At 40.8% G+C, this 19,543-nt stretch overlaps 1 protein-coding gene and 1 long non-coding RNA gene across 19 annotated transcripts in view; one reads left to right on the top strand and one right to left on the bottom strand.

Moving 5' to 3' along the window:
• Positions 1-19,543, top strand: part of LOC120319950 (ephrin type-A receptor 5-like) — a 518,483-nt gene that overhangs the window by 392,034 nt on the left and 106,906 nt on the right. Inside the window, exon 18 of one of the 18 annotated variants that reach the window (XM_039369343.1) lies at positions 9,438-9,788. The exons of the other annotated variants lie outside the window; for them this stretch is intronic. Within the exon in view, the coding sequence (XP_039225277.1) occupies positions 9,438-9,523 (86 nt within the window). The 3' untranslated portion in view covers positions 9,524-9,788. Of the gene's footprint in view, positions 1-9,437; positions 9,789-19,543 lie in introns of those variants that run through there. 18 annotated transcript variants of the gene reach the window in all.
• Positions 13,281-19,184, bottom strand: LOC120319953. The gene is made up of 2 exons (XR_005559864.1): positions 18,540-19,184; positions 13,281-13,670 (listed from the first exon to the last, which is right to left on the bottom strand). It is a non-coding gene; the product is annotated as an uncharacterized LOC120319953 (long non-coding RNA).

Genomic DNA, 19,543 nt, shown 5'->3' with positions numbered 1-19,543 from the left:
CGGCATTAATGATGGGCCATGTGAGTGGTCGATCTTTTCTCCGTCGGTCTGAAGAACTGCTCCGGATCACACAATCAATCGGAAGGTCTTCTTCCCCGCTTGTCGCTCCTCCAAGGTGACTTTTGACCCCTTTCAGAGTCCCCCAGTGAGACAAAATCGGACAGCGGAGGGAGCAATCCCTTCTTATGTCTGCCAGCACCATGATCCGGAACCAGAAGCCTGAGGGTGCATGGTTTTGTGTGCTGCCTGCATCGTGCAGATGGGGCTTTGCTTGTTTGTATGGACCAGTTGCTGGCATGCCGCAGCCTAGTACTGGTCTACAGACCAGGGGTTGGAGACCCCTGGGATAGACAGCATCACCATTAGATGGATTCATATATGGTTGACAAACTGCGCTCAATCTGTAGTTTTTAATGGAACCATATCTACATGGAGGACATAAGCATGGTTACCCTAAGGATCTGTCTTAGGTCCAGTACTCTTCAGTATTTTTATAAATAATTTTGATGAGGGAGTAGAAATGAAACTCATCAAATTGCACATCACATTAAACTGGCAGGAATAGCTAATATCCCAGAAGATAGGCTCAAGATCCAGATGGATCTCGACAGACTTGAACATCAGTCCCTATCTAACAAAATGAAATTCACTTAGGCAAGAAAAATGAAATGTATAGGTACAGATTAGGCAAAATTTGGCTCAATAGCTGAAACTGCATGAGGGATCTTGGAGTCCTAGTGGAAAATTACTTAAATATGAGCCAGCAGTGTGCTGCAGCTGCTAAATAAGCCAATGCAATTCTAGGCTGCATTAACACAGGGACAGAATCACGATCACATTAAGTGTTAGTACTGCTTTATAAGGCCTTGGTAAGAGCACATTTGGAATACTGCATTGAATTTTGGTCACACTCAAAATCAGTTCAGTTGCTATTGCATTTTTGTGTATGTTTTGTAAAAGGGTAGTTTAATTCTACAGGAAAAAAACTGAAACATGAAGACTGGTGATATGGTCCAGCATATCATGACTTACATGACTTACATATCCATCCAAATCTGACTAAAGAGTTTTCTATAATTCTATATGTAAATAGAAACTTTTGATTTGATTACAAAATACATCCTGAATGTAAAGATGAATTATTGTTCTTAATGTATTTCTGTGTATAAAATACATAAATTAACAGAACATTGTCTCTAAAGGTAAAAACAAATCATTTGGAAATAGTAGTTCATGTTATCACTTAACAAAACATTTTTACAAGCTGAATGATTTTACTAGTATGAGGAACTGATGATTTATATATAATTTTGAAAATATCAAAAGTTAAAAATATTCAGATTGGTTAATGTCAGATTTGGCAAAAAAAACGGTGCATCAAAATTCCAGCTGATCCGTTACAGAATATTCTCGAGTATGTGAAAGGATAGATGTATTAGCTGACCCAACATGGGATATTAACTGATGGGAGTAATATGTTAGAACCATGGTGGCGGACCTGTGCCACACGTGCCATAGGTGGCATGCGGAGCCATCCCTGTGGGTACACGTGCCATCGCCCTGGAGGGAGGCTGGGCCAGTCTGCTCTCCCCCACCTTTCCATGTGCACCTGCAGTCTTACTCTCTCTCTCTGCACTCTGAGTCGGAGCAGCCGCCAGAGCTGGGCGGATCTGGGCTGATGGTGGAGGCAACTGCCAGCACGAGTCCAGGTAAGCCTGTAGAGCAATTTCACGCCCCCCGTGGCCAATCCGGGTAGCAGAGACCTTTTCCAAGCTTCTGGAGTTTGGATCAGGCCGCTGGGGCGCCGCTGGTTCAAGCTCAGGAAGGAAGGCAGGACGATCCATGCAGGGGAGAGAAATGGTGGTGGAAAGGAGATCTGTGTGGTGGTAGGGGGAAACAGTGGCGGCATGGCGATCTGTGTGGAGGAAGGAAACGGCAGCAGTGGCAAGGAGATCCATGCAGGGGGAAAACGGCAGTAGTGGCAGGGCAATCATGTGGCAGCTCGGCCAGGCCTTGGGACCATCCCCTACACTCTTTCCATTCCTTGCAGCATCAATCTTCCCTCCCCTGCCATGGCAGGCTGCTACTCACCACTCTATGGGCCGCCCTTGCAGCCCCTGGGAGTCAAAGGCTGGCTGTGACCACCTTGCACCTGGTCAGAAGGTGCCAGCCACCCGGACCATGGGGGCAGACAGGGTTCTGCTCTCCCAAAAGGCTGCCAACTCCTGGCTGGCCACAGAAGTACCGCCTACCTTGCCCGAAGCCACCCCTGCCTGCCGCCTCGGCCCCTCTGAGCAAATGGCCGATTTTGCTTTTGGCAGGGCTGTGGCCAGGCCAGCTCTGAAACAAGTGAGCAGGATGCCCGGTTGGGAAGAACAGTGGGCAGGTCCCTCCCCAGCGGACCGCCCTTTGTTTACCCGAAGTCCTGCAGCGGGTGCCTCCCTCGCGGCCGCTCTCCTTAAAGTGGCAGGCAATTCTGCCGGGTCTGCCACATGGCCGGGAGGAGGGAGCCAGAGGGCCAAGCAGTTCTGGTCATGCCCATGCTCCAGTCATGACCCTGGCCTTACGAGCTGCAGGGGGAGGGGGCGCTGGGCTGCAGAGCCTGAAAAGCCAGCAGTGACGAGGAGAAGTTGGGCCGTCTCCTTGCCACCACCCAGTGGCCTTCCATGGGTTCCGGGCACAGGTGGCTGCCCTGTCCTGCTGGGCATCCCTCTGCAGCCTCGGTCAGGAAGCCTCCAATGGGGCTCCATCCTCCATGCAGAGCAAGGCCTGGGTGGCAATGGCCAGACCCCCAGCATGGCCTCTCCACCTTCAGCCCCGATGAGGTGCTGATAGGGTAGGGCCACCAGGCAGGCTGCCAGCCAGGAGTTGGCAGCCTTTTGGGAGAGCAGAACCCATCTGCCCTCGCCCGTTGGCCGCCTCCTGCCCAATGCCGCTGCCATGAGATTTTGGAACAAGCCAGGCAGAGGTAAGAAACCAGGTCGGGGCTCTGTGAGGGTTAGGTCGGGGTGGTGAGAAAACAGCCAGGAGCCAGCTAGCCAGTAAGTAAGAGCAGGGTTGGGTAGAGAGATTGGGATCTGGCCCTTTTACCTCATCCAGGGGCCAGGGAGAAGTTGCCTGCCAAGCCTCATGGGCAGCAGCAGTGGCAACAGACACGGGGGGCAGGGGCGACCTGCCTCCTTAAGCTGCCTGGCCTTGCCCTCATCCTCGTGGGCAGCAGCGGCGGTGTGGGGGGGTGGTGGGAGGAGGATGCACATGTTTGCACTTTGGAGGAGGCTGGTGGGATGTGGCGTCCATTTGCCCTTTGCAGAAGCTTGGGGGCCGGGGGAGAAGGATGCGGGTGTTTGCACTTTGGAGGAAGCAGGTGAGATGTAGTGTCCATCTAATTGAAGACTACTGTACTTTATCACTTTTTTCCTTTGGGGGGCGTCATCAAGTTTTTGACACCTTGCTCGGTGACTGAAAAAGCTTTTACAAGATCACTAAATGAAAGAATACAAAAAAACCCAACCAACTTGACAGTGATCACATAACACACTGACAAATATCCTCCTCTCAACTTCAATACATGACATCAATAACTGAATCCTACTGTGATCTGATTGGCTCATTGCCAAAACAAGATGATGAGCCTCCTGCCCACTGCCCCATCCGTCAGAGACCCCCTGGATCTCCCCTAACCCTGCCCAGCCCCCACAGACATCCCACCTCAGGAGCAACACTGAGGTGCCACGCCCACCCTGGCCACACCCACCCACATTGCCATGACTACTGTAGCCACGCCCACTCAGTGAGTTACGCCCACCCAGTGGGCCATGCCCATCCACACTGCCATGACTACCACAGCCATGCCCACTCAGTAGGTCACATCCACCCAGCACCTGTCAATACATAAGTGGGTTTTGGGTTGCAGTTTGGGCACTCGGTCTCTAAAGGTTCGCCATCACTGGTTTAAGGGTTCAACCTTTGTTGTTGGTTGCTTATAAAAGCAACTTTCTTTCTTCCAATAAGCACTATTTTCTTCCAATAAGTGATGCCTTGTCTGGGTACAAACTGAAGCTTAAAAGGTGGGAAAATGTTCATTACAATGAAAAAAATGTGCAATACAAAATAGAATTCTTTGAATTGAAAGGTTAATACACTTTTTGTAAGAGTCTGGAAGTAACTGGTATGAAATTATCTTTGTTCTAGCATTTAAGTAAATATCAGTTTATTTAATTGTGATTCCATCATATGTCTTGCAAATTTATTTAAGAACAGTCAATGACTAGCAAAATAAAAGGGTAAAATATAGAAACAATGACAAAATATAATCAAGATAGGATAAAATCATATAAAACCTAAAAACATAGACATAGTTTGGATTCCTATACATTGAATATAAAATCCTAATACATGAAGGCAGGTATGATATTGTTGCTATTATTATTATGAAACTGGGTGGAATGGAATCTATGATTGGAGTTTACTGCTAGGAGGATATAAATTATTTAAGAGAAACAGAACCAACTCAAAATGAGGGGAAGAAGTTGCACTGTATGTAAAGAATGACTACACATCTACAATACCAGTGATGAAAGCCTTAAAAGTATTTGGGTGCATATCAGAGGAAAAACAAAAGACATTGCCATAGGTGTGTACTACAGGCCATCCAACCAAGCCAAAAAAAAAAAGACTACTAATCAACTAGCTGAGGTATGCAGAAAACATACCACTGTAGTAATGGAACACTTTAACTACCTTGACATCAACTGGGAAACACATTCTGCAATGAGTGGGAGATCAAAAGAGATTTCTGATGTGCCTAGCTGACAACATTGTCACCCAAAACTTGGAGGTGGCAACTAAAGGATCAGCTAACTTAATTCTAACTAATAGGGATGAAATGATTGAGTGAGTAGAAGCTATAGGAACTTTGGCAGAGAGTACCATGTCATACTTGAATTTGCCATAATGCAGGCACAAATGATTGAACAAAGTCAAACTAATGTTTTAGGCTTTAAGAGAACTGACTTCAACAAGTTAAGAGAGAGATTAGGAAGGTTTGTATGGATGGAAATCCTAAAATGAAAAACAGTTCAGGATGCATGGGAAACTCTGAAAAATGAAATACTAAGGGCCCAAACAAAAACAATACCACAGAAAAAGAAAAGACATCAGATAAAACCAGCATGATTGCACAAATAGCTCTCTTACAATCTGAGGGACAAGATGGACAAGTATAAAAAATGGAAAGAGGGGAATATAATTAAAACAGAATACCAGCAAATAGCCCAAATTTGCCAATATGGAGTCAGGTAGACTAAGGCTCAAAATGAACTAAAACTTGCAACAAACGCCAAAAATAACAAACAAACAAAAAAGGTTGTGGAGGAACTGGCAGATGTGATCTCGGAACCACTGAACATAATCTTACAGAATTCCTGAATAGGAGTGAATGCCAGAGGACTGGAAAAGAGCTGATGTGATTCCAATTTTCTAAAAAGGAAAAAAAGTGAAACCAGACCAATCAGCCTGACCTCAATACCTGGAAAAATCACAGAAAAGATAATCAAGCATCAGATATGTGAACAACTTGAAATGAACAAGGTGATTACAAGAAGCCATCATAGGTTTGTTAAAAACAAATCATGCCAGATTCAGTTAAAATAGCAGGTAATCCAAAGTTTCAGGAATGGAGTCAGATAGACTAAGGCTCCAAATGAACTAAGACTTGCAGCAAAAGCCAAAATTAACAAAAAATAAAATAAAATAAAATTATTTCAATATGTAAGGAAGAAAGGGAAAAAAGGCCAAGGAAACAATTGGTTCACTATGGAGCAAAGATGTTGAGAAGGTGATGGGCAACAGGGAGAAAGCAGAACTGCTTAATTCCTTCTTTGCATCTGTTTTTACACAAAAAGAAAAAAATAGCTCAATCCCTCAAAAACAGCCCAGTGGGAGACAGAAGAGAAATACAAGTCAAAAAAGGTAAGAAATTGGTAAAACCTACCCACTTAAAATGAATTCATGTTACCAGAACCAAATAGTTTACATCCCAGGATTCTGAAGGAAGTGGCAGATGTGATCTCAGAACCACAGAAATCATGCCAGACAAACCTGTCAACTTTCAAATGAACTTGACTGCAGCCACCTTCATTTCGTTTTCAGTAGCCACAATAATGAGAGGAGGGAGATGTATTCTTTTAGTTTACACATAACAATAACTGTTCTGTGGGAACCAAGGTCAAGCTACGTATGTTTTGGTGGGCTGAGGCTTCCGTTAGAAAGCCCACCAAAGTACTTAATTGGGGATTGTGATTTATGACATATTGCAGGGGTGGGAAGTTCAACTTGTTACTTTGTAACATTGGGGGGGACTTTCAGTCTTGATTTCACCTTTGTTTGTGCCGATTCTATGTAGCCATTAAATGTGTTCTGTGAGGAAAACAAATGCTTCAAAGTTCTTATTTCTACTGGTCTCATCTATTGGAACTATGACATTAAACTATGACTCCAAAATTCACTAACCCATGGGGTCCTGAGCCCTGGTCGCCTACCTAGACTCTGGGAGGATGACAAAGACTCAGAGAAAACACAGAAATGGAAAAGAAAGAGGAGTCAATCTTGAGCCTCGGAGCGGTGGTGGCAGATGAGGCACAGGCTGCTGCTCAGGTGGAGAGTGCGGTCCTTGCAGCCAGAATCAGACCAAAGGCTTGTGAAGTCCAACTGGAGAAGCTGAGGGAGGAAGCTATCATCCTTAGGGGGACCTGGCAGTTAGACACTGTACTACCACTTAAGAGCACGCTGAAAACTGCAAAGGTTGAGTTCCCATTGATCTCGTCGCAGGGTTTCCATTCACCTGTGATGATGAAGGCAAAATAACTGGTTGCTTGGGCCGAGTCTGGGGAGTGGAAGTACCTGACTGCTATCTACAGCAGTCTGAGGGAGAAGTTTGACAGGCTGGAGATGGGCAAAGGAGGACAGGCCACACACCAAGTGATCTCAGGTGGGCAAAAATACAGGTGGTCCCATGAGCCTCCACCACCCCGGCAAAGTCCCAGTCCCATAGTGGTGGCAAGGCCACCTCCCCACTGCTGAAATTGGACAATGTCAGACTGGTGCAGTGGTGGAGCCCTGATCTCTAACTATGCCACACCAGTCCAGATCAACCCCAGCGACAGGTTAGTCTCAAATATTACCAGTGTTCTGCAGGCCAAACCAATGCCGATGCCCCTCTAGCACAGACTGTCGCTGCCATTCTCCTAGCCCTGACCGCTACTAATGCCCAATAAGCCCTGACTGCTATCGGCACTATGCCAGCCCTGAGAGCAGATGGCATCCGACCAGCCCAGATCATTACTGACCCCCAGCTGGTACATGATGTCATCATGCCAGTCCTGACCACCACCGTCGTCCTGCCTGCCAAGGGTCTTCCATCGAAGGGGATTTCAGCTACCCCAACTTCAGTTGCCTGGCCTACTGCAAACTCTCTGGGATCGATATCCTGTGGATTCACCTCCCCTCAAGCCCACTTTCAATGGAGACCTAGAGAAGGTGACTATTTTTCTGAACCAGATGTGGTCTCATGTAAATCGTTACAACCATGTTTATCTGGATGAAACCAAAATGATTGATTCTGTAGCCACAAATTTAGAAGGGGAGGCCATGGAATGGATGGCTGCCCTACGTGAGAAGCAGGCACCAGAACTATGGAATTTTGGTCTATTCATGCATGGACTGAGAGCCAGATTAAAGATGAATCCCAGGCTGTACAGGCCAAAAAGGACATCCACGACGTAAAGCAAAAAGATCAGCCTGCAAAAGAGTACGTGAGAGAATTTTGAAGGGTGACAGGATCAGGCAATGGCCTGAACAGTCATTATCCACTACTTTAAAGTGGGGTTGGACCACAATCTGTTTCAGATGTGCATCTGCAGAGGAACCCTGATCAACTCCATGATTGATACCATTTGGCTACAAATTTGGATATCGAACTGACCCGGTACTTGCAGCTTCAGGACCCCAACCAAGATGAGATCTGGTGAGGTGCCAACCGTTGCAGCGTCCCCCACCTGTCATGGTGACTGGATCCATAAGAGCTCCCACTGGATCTCAGATCAAGTGCTTCAGTTGTGGGCAATTTGGGCATCGAGCTGTGGACTGTCTGGTTCCTTTTCCTCCTCCGAAGAGTGCAACCACAGCTCCCACAAAGCCAAAAAAAACAACCTCGACCAGCACAAGAGAAGTTGAATTAGGTCAGCCAGGGGCAAGTTGTACAAGTCACATCTCCTCCCCAGTAGAAGCAAGAAGGTTCAGTTGAATGCCTGCCCACACCTGATCCCTACAACAGTGATGATGCAGGAGAAGACGAACATGGTGAGTCAGCCTATCCCACCTTTTACCCTTTCTGCCAAACTATTAGTGACTAAATCTGGGGCTCAGATGGATTTGAACATTTTAATTGATTTGGGCTGCACCAGATGCTTGATCAACTTCCCAATGGTGCTTAAGCTGTGCATTAGGGCAAAACTACTGCCTCTACCCATGAGGTTCGAGCAGGCCGATGGATCTTTCATAGGAGGAGCCCCAGCCACTCGACTGAGCAAGTATGCCTAGAGATAGGGGAGAATTGGGAGCTAATCCATTTTGTGGTGATCCCAAAAATGACAGAAGCAGTGATTCTGGGGCTAGTGTGGCTTGACAAATGGCACCCAATGATATGATGGGAGAATGGAGTGAGGACTCTAAGGCTAGCAACTGGGCCTTCACCTCCTACCCCAATCAGTAGCCCATGTGAGAGTCAAGGGCAGCACTTGGAGACCTTGAATCTGCTGTGAGTCCCCCGCTGGGAGAGCCACTTATCCCAAGTGAATATAGAGACCTATCAGAAGCATTCAGCGAGGCAGAGTGCGATGTCCTGGCCCTCCCCACAGAACCACTGACTGTGCTATTCAAATTTTACTGGGAGCCAAATTACCCAGAAGCCATTTTGTGTGGGTGAAATGGTTTATCTCTCTACAAAATATCTAAGACTCAAGCTGCCTAGTAAAAAAATTGGGACCTAAATTCCTTGGACCTTTTTCCATAGTGCGGATTATAAACCCAGTCACAGTGGAATTAAAGCTCCCTCCCCTTTTAGGGAAAGTTCACCCTGTGTTCCACTGCAGCCTATTGAATCCATACTGAGAGTCGTCATTGAGACCATCTCCAAAACAGGCACCTGGTCCCCTTGTCGTGGAGGGAGAGACTCATTACGAAATAAAACAAATCTTTGATTCAAGGTTGTACAAGGGAAAGTTACAGTATCCATTGCAGTGGAAAGGTTACCTACTATCAGAGGCCACCTGGGTAAAAAGTACTGATGTAAAAGCTGATAGATTAATACATAAATTTTATGATAGACATCCTAATAAGCCTAGGAGTGATTCTGACTCTAACTCCTTCTTTACCTACAGGATTTCTCTCTTCTCTAGAGGATCTGTCAACTTTCAAACGAACTTGGCTTCAGCCATCTTCATTTCATTTTCGGTTGCCACAGTAATGGGAGGACGGAGATATATTCTTTTAGTTTAGACATAATAATAACTGTTCTGTAGGAACTAAAGTCAAGCTACCTATGTTTTGGCAGGCTGAGGCTTCTGTTAGAAAGCCCACCAAAGTAGTTAATTGGGGATTGTGATTTATGACATATTGCAGGGTGGGAAGTTCAACTTGTTACTTTGTAACCTTGGGGGGAACTTTCAGTCTTGGTTTCACCTTTGTTTGTGCCAATACTATGTATCCATTAAATGTGTTCTTTGAGGAAAGCAAATGCCTTGGAGTTCTTATTCCTACTGGTCTCATCTATTGGAACCATGACAATTGCCTTCTTTGACAAAGTGACTAAATTAGTGGATCAGGGAAAAACTGTAAACATAGTTTACTTAGACTTCAATAATGCTTTAGACAAAGTAGACCATAGCCCACATCTTGGTAAGATAGAACAATGTGAGGTAGACAGTACTACCCCCAGGTGAATTCCTAGTTGTCTGACCAACTGTGCTCAGCATGTAGTCCTCAATGGACTACATGGAGGGAAACATGCAATAAGGTACCTCAACTTTCTGTCTTGGGCCCAGTGCTCTTCAACATTTTTGTAAATGATTTGGATGAGGCAATAGAAGGGGAACATATAAAATTTGCAGACAACACCAAACTGGGCAGGCAGGGACAGGGGGGGGGGATTGAAAACAGTTTGAAAGAGAGATTCAAAATGCAGAAGGGTCTTGGTAGATTTGAACATTGGGCTGCAATTCAGTACTGAGACTGTACTTAGATAGGAAAAACCAAATGTGCAGTGTAAAATAGGCAGTACCTGGCTCAACAATTATGTGAGAGAGATCTTGGTGTCTTGTTTAAGTATAAGCTAGCAATGTGCTGGAGCTGCCAAAAAAGCCAATGCAGTTCTAGACTGTATCCTATAGAGAAATAGCATCAAGATCACAGAAAGTAGTAGTACTGTTCTGTACTGCACTAATGAATCCACGCTTTTGATTGGTTTTGATTACCACAATAAAAAAAGACCCTAAAAGGACTGTAGAGTAGAGCAACAAAGATGATAAGGGGTCTGGAGACTGTTAAACAGTTAAGGGAACTAAGTATGTCTAGCCTAAGGAAGAGAAGGATTAGGGCAGACAAGTCAAACACAAGGCCTGCAGGCCGGATGCAGCCCGGGGAGGGCCCAGATTTGCCCCTCTGGGGCTGTCCCAGAAATGGTAAGGGACCGGCCCCACTTCCCCAGCCCTGGCCCACCGCAACCCAGCTGGGCACTTTGGAGCATGCGCAGGAAACAGCAAGTGCTCAGCAGCTGGTGGTGTGCAGCAGCAGCTCATTTGCTTTAGCCCGCCCTTCCCCTCCCAGCTTAACACCGTCACGCCTGGCCATGCCCCACTTTGCTGGACTTCTCCTCGTGCGGCTCTGCTTTACCAGGCCTGAGAAGGAAGAGAAAGCAGGAAGGGTTTCTGTGTATGTGAGGAAGAGAGACAGGGACAGAGACACACACAGAGAGAGAGAGAGCCAGGAGTGGAAGAGGAGGAGGAGGAAGCTTCCCCCATTCTTCCACCCCTTCTCTCTTTTTTTAATTTCCTCCCACTCCGTTCAGGTGCAGCTGAGAAAAAGGACGAGGGGGAGAAAACAGGAAGGGTCTCTGTCTCTGTCTCTCTCTCTCTCTCTCTCTCTCTCTCTCTGTGTGTGTGTGTGTGTGTGTGTATGACAGAGAGAGAGCCAGGAGGGGAAGAGGAGGAGGAAGCTGAGGTTTTACAAAAAAAGAGAGCTTCCACCTTTCTCCCCCCTCCTTCTCTTTTTTATTAACTTATGTGTGTGTGTGTGTGTGTGTGTGTGTGAGAGAGAGAGAGAGAGAGAGAGAGAGAGAGAGAGAGAGAGAGAGAGAGAGAGAGAGAGAGAGAGAGAGAGAGAGCTAGCAGGGAGTTGCACTGTAAGCAAACTTACAAAAAGGGGATCTCTCTCTCTCTGTCTCTCATACACATACACACATACACGGGAAAGTGGTGTGCAGGCAGGCGAGAGAGCAAACTTGCAGATTAGTTTTGTGGTCTATTCTTGCCTCCTCCCCTCTCTAAAATCCAGGCAATAATAAAACTCTTTGGATTGAATGGGAAGTTAGGAATTAAAAGACCGAGTCAACTCCCCCCAATTATTTTGTCGGAGACTTCTCCAAAGTCCCTTCCAGCCCTATATTCTTCACTGAGATATTCCAGATATATCTATCAGCAATATATCATTCCTGATTCTTATGATGGAATTTTAGTCCACTAATAGCTTCCTATTCTTTAAAGACCCAGCCTTACACTTTGGCCATTCCATCTGCAAGCAGATACGTTGGAAAGAACATTTCAGGGAGCATGTTTAATTCCATTGCTAGATGATTGCACTAGGAGAACAACATCATGCCTATTCTTCCACAGTTAATTACAGCTGTGATCTTAAAATAGTTCTTTTTAACCTGCGATGATTTGCTTTAAGCTGTCATTTATTAGGTTTCATCTTAATTTTAATGTTGATTATTATAAAAAAATCAATGGATTTTAACTAATGAAAGATAGCCATAACTGAGTATTGACATAGAGCCCCTGCATATTATAAAGAACATCATGGGAAGCTGTGTTCCTGCATGCTATTTTTCAAGTTGCTTTGGGAAGACATTCCATTTTGCATTCTGTTTGCATCATTCTGCATATTGTCTGTTAAAAAGAATTTTGGAAACATTGCAAGTTATATAAAGTTTCATTATTTTCTGACTTTGAAAATACTGATGAGGTACATAGTGATAGAATTGAAGTGGTCTGACAATAAAGGAAAGAAATACTGAGGTTAGCGAACATAGATATATAAGAATTAGAAAGCAAGAGTTTGAGAATCGTCCACAAAGATGCAAATAAAAATTTGTATTGTACATGTATGTGTGTGTGTGTGTGTGTGTGTGTGTGTGTGTGTGTGTGTATTCATTTCTCAGTTCCTAAACTGACCAGAAAGTAGTGTAGGATGAAAAACATCAGAAAAGGCAAGTAATCTTATTTGCATGGAATATCATCCATCAATTAAGATAATGTTTTTGTGTTTATGTAGCTTGATTAATAGAGGCAGGGAGAAAGGCATTTTTGCATATTCAAATTAAAAGATACATGAAAGTTATTTGGAATAAATATATACAAAAAAAAGTTCTTTGTAGGTAGACACATCACCATATTTGAATGTCATTTTAAAAGGCTTCATGGCTACTATACCAAGTGCTAATTTGTAGCATATTTCTTGAGTGCTGGTTCCTTAAATATTGATGGTTAATCCTAAAAAGCAAACACTATCTACTACTTTGATAACTTCATTCTTAGTTTTAAATCAGCTTATTATATCTGTTGACATTAGTGTGGTTTCTTTACATTTAATTTTAGTCTCATTTTTTTTCACAAAGTTCTTTGACTTTTAGTATTATGGCTTGCAAAATCTTTGCATTTTCAACAGTATTATCAGTAGAATACAGGTTATTGATGTTTCTTCCTTCAGTTTTATGTTCATCTTCTAATCCAGCTGGCCTTACTATACTAGTATATTCTGCATATGCATTCTATTTACAATGAGTTATTTTATTTTTTCTTGAATGTATACCTCCCCTTTCTATTAATTCTAATTTTAAAGTGATTGCAGCAAATATGAAACAAAATAGAACTGGAATTCTTAAAATAAAAACAAACAGTACAATTATTCATTAATCAATATTAATGATTTACAACTAGCAAATGAGATTTTTTTGTCTATTATAATTCATGCCCTTCCTTTTAAGATCTGTCTATTCCCACCTTGCTGTTATTCGGGAAAGCATTAAAACCCCGACTTTTCAAGAACGCCTTGAGTCAAGGTAATCATTCTGCTGAATGGTTGGAATCTTCTTTTGGTGAATTTCCCCAATGTCTGCTTTTATTGTATCTGGGATATTGTAGTACAGTAGTAGTTTTTGTTATTTTATGGCAATACATCACTGCATGTGTCCTGGAGTAATTTTCTTTAACTTAATGATCTTCTAAATTCAATAGACCATCATCATCTTCTTCTTCTTCATCAGTATACTTTCTTCTATTTAAATGCCCTTACAAATCAGTTTTTTTTTGTTGACCAACCAAGTATGGAACTTTCATCTCAAAGAAAAAAGAAAAAAATTAATTGTCATAAAATTCCTGTTGTTTTTCAAAGCTTTCAGTAACTTTTTTGAAAACTCAGATTTATGTCTTTAGACGTTACATACAAACTATAACCATATTGGAACCTATAATTTGTACAGCAAAATTATCATTGAATGTTCTCCATATTTTCATTCTTTCTATTGTTAAGCATGTTGGTATAAAGTTTGGTTTAGCTGAAAGTAATTTATTCAATCCATATTGAGCATTTTGCCAAGTCTATTTAATTTTTTTTTTTAGTACTACACTTTGCTTTTTCTACTGGGACAGGGGCCATATAGTCACCTGGAATCACTACTAACTCAAAAGCATCTAATTATCTTAACATAAGAAATAATTTGTTTTCTCTTAGATGTTTTCTCTGCTTTCAATCAACATTGCTGGAAGAGCTTAAATCTTTATTCATATTCAAATATTTGCAAACCTCATAGCCTTGTGGTTTTTATATTAGCATAAATTAATCAGGAAATATTCAAACATTCTTTAATGTTTTCACTTGGCAAAAATTACTGGAAATTGATTCAGATATTGCTATTGCATCAATAAGATTATCAGTTACCATCTGAAGTATTGAGAAAGATTAAACAGTAAATAAACATACCGTATATGCCGGCGTACAAGGTGACCCGGTATATAAGACCACCCCCGTCTTTGGTGCCGAGTCGCATTCCTAGAACGTCATCTTATACGCTGGAAACTACCAGTATTACCGGTGTATAAGACGATTCGGCATATAAGACAACCTCCGACTTCGGCGCCAATTTTAATGCTTGCGGAAGTCGCCTTATACGCCGGCATATACGGTAAGTAATTTTAATGAACATAAGTATTGTTTGGGTGTTTTAAGTTCCATGTATCCATTTCTCACATAGTGATTGCTTTTTTAAAAAGTTAATTTTAATCCTTTAATCCTTAAATCTGTTAATTTATTTGTATCTATAAATCACATTTATAAGATGCCCATGTCATCACAACCTTGAGTGGTATGCAAATTAAAAACAAATATGTTGGGTGTGACCACTAATATCCTATAATTTTGTACACTTTCAAGTCATTGTTTACTGTCTATCACCAGGGCTTTTTTTGTCCTAGAACGCCCAGAACAGAGTTCCGGCACCTTTTTTGGATGGAACCTTGTAGGGTAGGCAAGGCGGGTTGTATGACGTGTGTGAGTTTCGGCACCTTTTTTTTTTTTTTTTTTTACAAAAAAAGCACTGTCTACTACTATCACTGCAGCACATAGAAATACCCATTCATCTTCTTTTCTTTTCCTTTCCTTTCCTTTCCCCTCATCTCCTCTCCTCTCCTCTCCTTCCCCCTGCATTTTTTAAAAGAGAAAGATATTCAAAGATATCAAAGGTATCTTCAGAGTTATTGAAAGGCATTTTATCTCATTCCTACAATTACATTTTCTTTTAAAAATTAAAAACAACAGATTTGAGGGCTTCTGTCTTATCAAGCTCAGTCTCAGTCCTAGTATCTCTGCAAGTTCAGCATCAAGCAAAAACAACTCATTTTGAAGAATATAGAATATGGCACACAAGAGGAAAGAAAAGAGAGTTGCCTTTATTAAATGTTATGCCATCAGTATTTTCTATTTCTTTGTTTTTTGCTTAGCAGTTTGTTCTTTGGAGTACTAGTAAATTGTGTCAAAGATACTGTTTTAACAATTACCGGTATTTTAGGAATTATTTTTTTCTCACCTTTGTGTGTTAATCAAATAAGGAGATAATGTTGATAGAACAAACTAACAAAAAAAAAGTAGGTGTCTTCAGAGTTTTAATTTTCTTAACTTTCAGTGTATAAATTAGGAAATATACATTTGTCCCATTCCCTCCTTTCTTTTTTTACTTAGGAACTGCTATTAAAAATCAGCCATGGTGTCACACTTTGGACACACGGTGTTGTAATAAGTTAACTAACAAGGAATAAATAGCAAAGCGGAGGCTGGAAATTCAAATTGTTAGAATAGCTGCAATGAAAACTGAGGGTTGCATCCCTGAAACCTTTTTCAGTATTGATATTGTATCTATTGAATAAAAAATGAAAAAAGAAGATAGTTATAGCATACTATTTAACTGTTAACTATTTTTTAAAAAAAAAAATGCTAAGGAACATAGCCATTTTTTTGTATTTCACTTTGGTCACTTATCTGGCAGCATAGTTTATTAACCAGAACTCCAATTTTCATTTACAGTATATATCCCAAGAGATATCCAACCTTAAAGTTGTTCAGAAATATTCATTAGAATACAGAATAACAAAGTTGGAAGAAACTTGGAGGTCTTCTAGTCAACTCGCTGCTCAAGCAGGAGAACCCTATATATTCCTGACAAATGGCTGTCCAATCTCTTCTCTGCACATCTTTGTAGAGTCTAATATCTTTTTTGTAAAGCTATTTGGACACGGTATTCCTAGTGTTGTTTTATCAATACAGTATAAAGTGGTACTAACAGTTCATGTGACCTTGATACTATCCCACTTTTTTTTTTAACAAAATTTTATTAAATTTATATAGGTAAGGAAAAATAGGAAAAATACAAGTATGGTAAAGGGAGGGGAAAAGGAAAGGGGGAGGGGAAGGAAATAAGGAATTAGGGTAAAATAAGGATAGGTACAATCACATATTTCAACAAACAAGCAACCGTCCAGTTCATAATAATGAGTAAGTATCATATGCAACCATTTTTAACAAAGCTTAAACTGTAACATATTAAAAATAATTAGTAAACAAATACGTTGATCTATTAAGTAAACACTACTAATAAAATCACAAAAAAAAAATCCTAACAAAAGTAACAAATGAAAATCAGTAAATCAGGAAAAGTAATTGTATTATCAAAATGTTAGTTAGAACTCGATTAAAAATCAGTCATCTATTCTAAAATATTAAATCCTTCAAGTTCTAATGTGTCTCTTAACCATTGATGAAAATTTTCCCAAGTTCTAAAATAAATTGAATCATCTTTTTCTTTCATTTCTAATGTTAGTCTATCCATTTCTGCACACTCTAGAATTCTGGTAATAATAATCTGGTCAGATGGTAGATTCTCCTTTTTCCAAAATTGGACAAATACTATCCTTGCAGCAGTTAAAACATGCAATATCAAGTAGTCATTCTCTTTGCATAATTAGGTCTTAATATTCCTAACAAAAACAATTCTGGTTTAAATTCTATATGTAATTTCATCATCTTTTCCAACCATCTATGAATCTTAGACCAATATTTCTTAGCGATAGGGCATGTCCACCAGGCATGGTAATAAGTGCCTGGCTGTTGTTTACATTTCCAGCAAATATCCAAAACATTTTTAAACATTTTCGCTAAGCGAACTGGTGTCATATGCCATCTATAGGACATCTTATATAAGTTTTCTTTATATGCTACCGCTTTTGTAAGCTTAATATTTTTATCCCAAAGTTTTTGCCAGTCTTCCAAATCTATAGAATATCCAAAGTTCTTTGCCCATATTATCATTGTTTCTTTCACTTGTTCTTCTTCCATCTTCCAGTTTAGAAGACATTTATAGAGTTTTCTAATCAAATTCTCATCTGTTTTTAACAAAATTTTATCCAATAGGTTCTGTTCTTTGTAAAAACCTGTTGATTTTATATCTTTTTCATATCTTGTTTGAATTTGCAAGTAGGATTACCATGTCAAATCAATACCTTATAGTTGTAAAGTTTGCCTGTCCTTAAGTTTTCCCTCTTTATCTAAAATGTCTTTATAACTAACCAGTTTGTCATAATTAATCAGATTTGGATAAGCAAATGCTTCCATTGTTGAAAGCCACTCAGATATTTTCATGTATATTTTATGTTTAATTTTCTCCCATTCTGAAAGTAGTACGTTTCTTATCACATGATTCTGAAAGTACTTATGTACTTTAGATTTCTCATACCATATAAAAGCATGCCAACCTAGCTGAAGGTCATGTCCCTCTAAATAAAGCAATCTTTTATTTCTCAATACAATCCATTCTTTAAGCCAAAGCAAAATAACCGCTTGATAGTAAAGTCTTCAATCTGGAAGTCCAAAGCCCCCCTCTATCCTTAGATTCTTGTAACAATTTACATTTGATTCTCGCCTTCTTTTTTTGCCATATAAATCTTAAAATCATTGCATTTAAATCATCAAAAAATATTCTTAATAAGTTTAACAGGCACTGTTTGAAATAAGAAGATACTATCCCACTTTTCATGTAGCCTGCATTTTGGCAGCTGCAGCACACTGCTGACTCATATTTAAGTGGCTGTCCAATTAAGGATCTAGATTCCTCTCACAATTACTGCTGTTTGGCCAGATACCATCTATTCTATACCTGTGAATTTATTTTTTCTTGCCTAAGTGTAAAGTCTTATTTTTCTCACTCTAAATTGTATTTTTTGGACAGTGCCCAATATTCAAGTCTGTCAATATCCTTCTGTATCTTGAGCCTATCTTCTAAAGTGGTGACTATTTTCCCCAGCTTAATGTCATCTGGAAATTTGATGAGTTCTCTATCCTTATGCAACTATGCTGTTGTTTTTTTTCTGTGAACTCTTATTTATCTTTATCTGCTAGATTGGGCTTTTATAATTTCATTTTTCAGAGTTTCCAATGCTTCTTGAATTATTTTTCCCTTTAAGATTTTCATCCATGGAATCTTTCCCAAGTTTTCTCTGTTGAAATCAGCTCTCTTAAAATCTAAGACATTAGTTTAACTTTGTTCTATTACTTGTACCTGCATTATTCCAATATGACATAGTCTCCCCCAAATTTCCCACAGCCTCAACTGCTTCTATCACTTCATCTTTCTTACTAAAGACAACACCAATTTAGCTTACCCTCTAGTTCTCCCCTCTACCTTTTGGAGGAAAAAGTTGTCTGCTAACTTCATTAGGAACCTGTTTGATCCGAGTTGGTGTCAGGTTATTTAAAGTCCCCAAAGTCCCCCATTGTTATTGTGATCTACTTCCTGCACACCTTGGCTAACTATCAGCAAAAGGTACTTCTGTTTCCACTGTTTGATTGGGTGTTCTAGAATGGCAATGTCACAATACACACACACCCATACATACACAAACACTGTCTGTCTGTCTGTCTGTCTGTCATCAAAAAAGACTCAGATGCTTACATTTTGACTGGACCCTGTGTTTGCTTCCTACATCTTCTGTTTTGTATTTGAGTTCCCTTTCTTTACTATTTGGTTCATTGTCTTGAGATTTATACTTGGAATTTGATGTATGGTATGATAAGGACTCTCCTGCCTGCCATCTCTGTCCCAAGTTCTATGGATTTTGAAATGTAACATAAAACAGCTCTCTAGATAAGTCAGTGTTTAGAGATAGCCTTTGAGTAAATAGTCCTGCATTTCATGCGAAGAACCATAAAGCTTGAGTAATTCATGAATAGTGCAAGAGTAGAAATTCAATTATGAATGCACTTTCAGGCTATATATATTTCTGATTTATATTCACTTTAAAGATTTAGATCTCAGAAAGTATCAGTGTTGAAACAAATTCCTACAAGAATATTTTCTGCTTCTTTGTTTCTCTCTCTCTCTCTCTCTCTCTCTCTCTCTCTCTCTCTCTCTCTCTAAATAATGGTACATATTTATTGCTTTTTTGTTGGTGGTTTTAATGTACATTGCTGCTGTTTTTAGGGGACCTGTAGCAGTGTATAGTTGTATGTCACCCAAAATTCATATGTCCAATGTTTAGTCCAAATTAGGCCATGTTTGCTAGGTTGCATTATATTTGTTCAGTTCAAGTGGCAAATGAAGTGGGTTGAATTCCATTTTAATATTTACCCCCCCACATTTTTTGCCTTACTTACTTGTTGTCTGTCA

Source organism: Crotalus tigris, unplaced genomic scaffold, assembly GCF_016545835.1.
Source record: "Crotalus tigris isolate CLP2741 ecotype Arizona unplaced genomic scaffold, ASM1654583v1 scf7180000021050.780039, whole genome shotgun sequence".
NCBI classification, from domain to species: domain Eukaryota; kingdom Metazoa; phylum Chordata; class Lepidosauria; order Squamata; family Viperidae; genus Crotalus; species Crotalus tigris.
Note: the sequence above shows the minus strand (reverse complement) of the source record. Positions and strands in the feature narration are given on the sequence as shown.